At 50.8% G+C, this 2,861-nt stretch overlaps 1 protein-coding gene across 1 annotated transcript; it reads right to left on the bottom strand.

Moving 5' to 3' along the window:
• Positions 1 to 1,233: 1,233 nt before the first annotated feature.
• Positions 1,234 to 2,571, bottom strand: LOC106002865 (collagen alpha-1(IV) chain-like). Its single transcript, XM_013037620.1, has one exon. It carries the CDS (start codon positions 2,569 to 2,571, stop codon positions 1,234 to 1,236), a length of 1,338 nt encoding a protein of 445 aa, XP_012893074.1.
• Between the last annotated feature and the right edge of the window lie 290 nt (positions 2,572 to 2,861).

Raw genomic sequence — 2,861 nt, 5'->3', positions numbered from 1 at the left:
GACAAAATGAGGACTTTGTGGGCTATTATCTCAGAAGAAACTTATACCTGAATATGCTCCTGCCTGGAGTTTTACTTAAGAAGGAGCTTCTGTGTGAGTGTGAGTGTGTTTGTGTGTGTTCAAAGTAGTATTTTATTTGGAATTTGAAAGGTTATAAAAATATTCATTACAAACTGTGCTATATAACAAAATAACTACAAACCATAAACATCATATACAAAATAGAAATTACAAAAACTTCTTACAGTTATAAGAATAATAGAAACAATGTAATTCAATATAATACATGTACAGATTATTGTTGCTTTAGAGTACAAGCTGGCTCCGTAATTCTATAATGCTTCTCGGGAGGCTGAGGTCTGAGGACTGTGGTTGAAAGCCACCCTAAGCAAGAAAGTCTGTGAGCCTTATCTTCCATTAACAACCACCAAACCAGAAGAGGTAATGTGGTTTTCAGTGGTAGAGTTTTAACCGGGAGCACAAGAGTTCAGGGACAGTGGCCAGGCCCTGAGTTCAAGCTCCATGACGACAAAATTAACTGTGGACTCTCTCATGCTGCTTTACGTGATCAGCTCTTGCAAAATTCTTGTTGCATTTGGTACACAGGTAGGGCCGATCTTGGCTGTGTGTCCGTTTGTGTCGTTTGAGTTCATCTGAGCGGGAGAACTTCCACGTACAGCCCGTCACATCGCACACATAGGGCTTCTCCCCAGTGTGTTTGCGATTGTGGATCTGGAGGTGGGAAGGCTTTAAGTAGGATTTGCCACAGCCTGGGTATGTGCAGACATAGGGCTTCAGTCGGGCAGGCTCCTGTGGGAGCTGGAAACTCTGGGTCTTGAGGGCCCACTTGTCTGGGGCTTGTCCTTGCGTGGAAGGGGATCTTGAGACGTGGACGAGTTGTGGGCATGTCAACGACAGAAGTTGCTGAGTCGGCACAGAGTCCCAGGAGAGGTTCTGGGTACTATTGCAGGTGATTACATGACCACTACAGAAAGCATGCTTAGCAAGAAAAGCCATTGTCTGTTCCTCCAAGCTGGTCTGGACACCACTGGGCACTGGCATCTGTCCTCCACAGAGGGTCTGGACACCACTGGGGATTGGCATCTGTCCTCCATACATGGTCTGGACACTACCAGGGATTGGCATCTGTCCTCCATTGATGGTCTGCTCAGCACCGGGCAGTGGCATCAATTCTTCATAGATGGTCTGATCACCACCGGGGACTGGCATCAGTCATTCATAGATGGTCTGGACACCCGTGGGAATTGGCATCTGACCCACATTAATAGTCTGGTCACCACCGGGGACTGGCATCTGTCCTCCACTGACGGCCTGGTCACCACCGGGAACTGACATCTGTCCTCCATACATGGTCTGGTCAACACCGGAGACTGGCATCTGTTCCCCATTGACGGTCTGGTTATCACCGGGGACTGGCATCTGACTCCCATTGATGGTCTGTTCACCAACGGGTGTTGGCATCAGTTCTCCATAGATGGTCTGGTCACCACCAGGGATTGGCATCTGACCCCAATTGATGGTCTGTTCACCACCGGGGGTTGGCAGCTGACCCATATTGATGGTCTGGCCAAAACTGGGGATTGGTATCTGTCCTCCATTGGTACTGTGGTCACCGCTGGGATCTGGCATCTGTCCTCCATAGATGGTCGGGTCACCTCCGGGGACTGGCATCAATCCTTCAGAGATGGTCTGGTCACCACCAGGGATTGGCATCTGTCCTCCATTGATGGCCCCGTCACGATTGGGGACTGACATCTGTCCTCCGTACATGGTCTGGTCACCACTGGGGAGTGGCATCTGTTCTTCCTTCATGGTGTGTTCACCACCGGGGGTTGGCATCAGTCCTCCATAGATGATCTGGTCACCACTGGGGGCTGGTAGCTGACCCATATTGATGGTCTGTTCAATATTGGGGATTGGTATCTGTCCTCCATTGATGGTGTGGTCACTGCTGGGATCTGGCATCTGTCCTCCATAGATGGCCGGGTCACCACCGGGGACTGGCATGAATCCTTCAGAGATGGTCTGGTCACCACCAGGGACTGGCATCTGTCCTCCATTGATGGTCCCGTCACAATTGGGGACTGTCATCTGTCCTCCATACATGGTCTGGTCACCACTGGGGAGTGGCATCTGTTCTCCGTTGATGGTCTGGTCACCACCGGGGATTGGCATCAGTCGTCCATTGGTGGTCTGGTCAGCAGTGGAGGCTGGCGTCTGACCCCCATTGATGTTTTGCTCACCACCGAGGGCTGGAGAAGGCATCACCTGGCTGTGGGTTGGACTGTGCCAGTTGCTCTCCCCAAAGTCGGTCAGAGGTATGGAGGGATGTGATTCTAGACAAGTGGAGATGTTGGCATAGTCTCTATAGGGGTTAGAGAAGCTCTCAAGAGACTCTTCCATGTCTTCCAGTGTCTCAAGGAAAGTAGACATCTCTTTGCTGTTGTCCCCACCGGGGTCTGGCATCTGACCCGCATTGATGGTCTGCTCACTACCAGGGATCGGCGCTTGTCCTCCACACACGGTCTGGCCTCCACCAGGGATTGGCATCAGTCCTCCCCTGATGGTCTGGTGTCCACCGGGCACTGGTATCTGACCCCCATTGATGTTCTGCTCAATCACCGAGGGCTGGAGAAGCTCTCACCTGGCTGTGGGTTGGATTGTGCTGGCTGCTCTCCCCAAAGTCGGTCAAAAATATATCTGTATGCGATTTCTAAAATAGTGGAGACGTTGGCATAGTCTTGATATGAGTTAGAGAGGCTCTGGAGAGACTCTTCATTTTCTTCCAGTGTCTCAGGGAAAGTAGACATCTCTTTGCTGTTGTCTGACAGTGGAGTCAG

This window comes from Dipodomys ordii, unplaced genomic scaffold (assembly GCF_000151885.1).
Source record: "Dipodomys ordii isolate 6190 unplaced genomic scaffold, Dord_2.0 Scaffold1000003660, whole genome shotgun sequence".
Classification (NCBI taxonomy): Eukaryota; Metazoa; Chordata; class Mammalia; order Rodentia; family Heteromyidae; genus Dipodomys; species Dipodomys ordii.
Note: the sequence above shows the minus strand (reverse complement) of the source record. Positions and strands in the feature narration are given on the sequence as shown.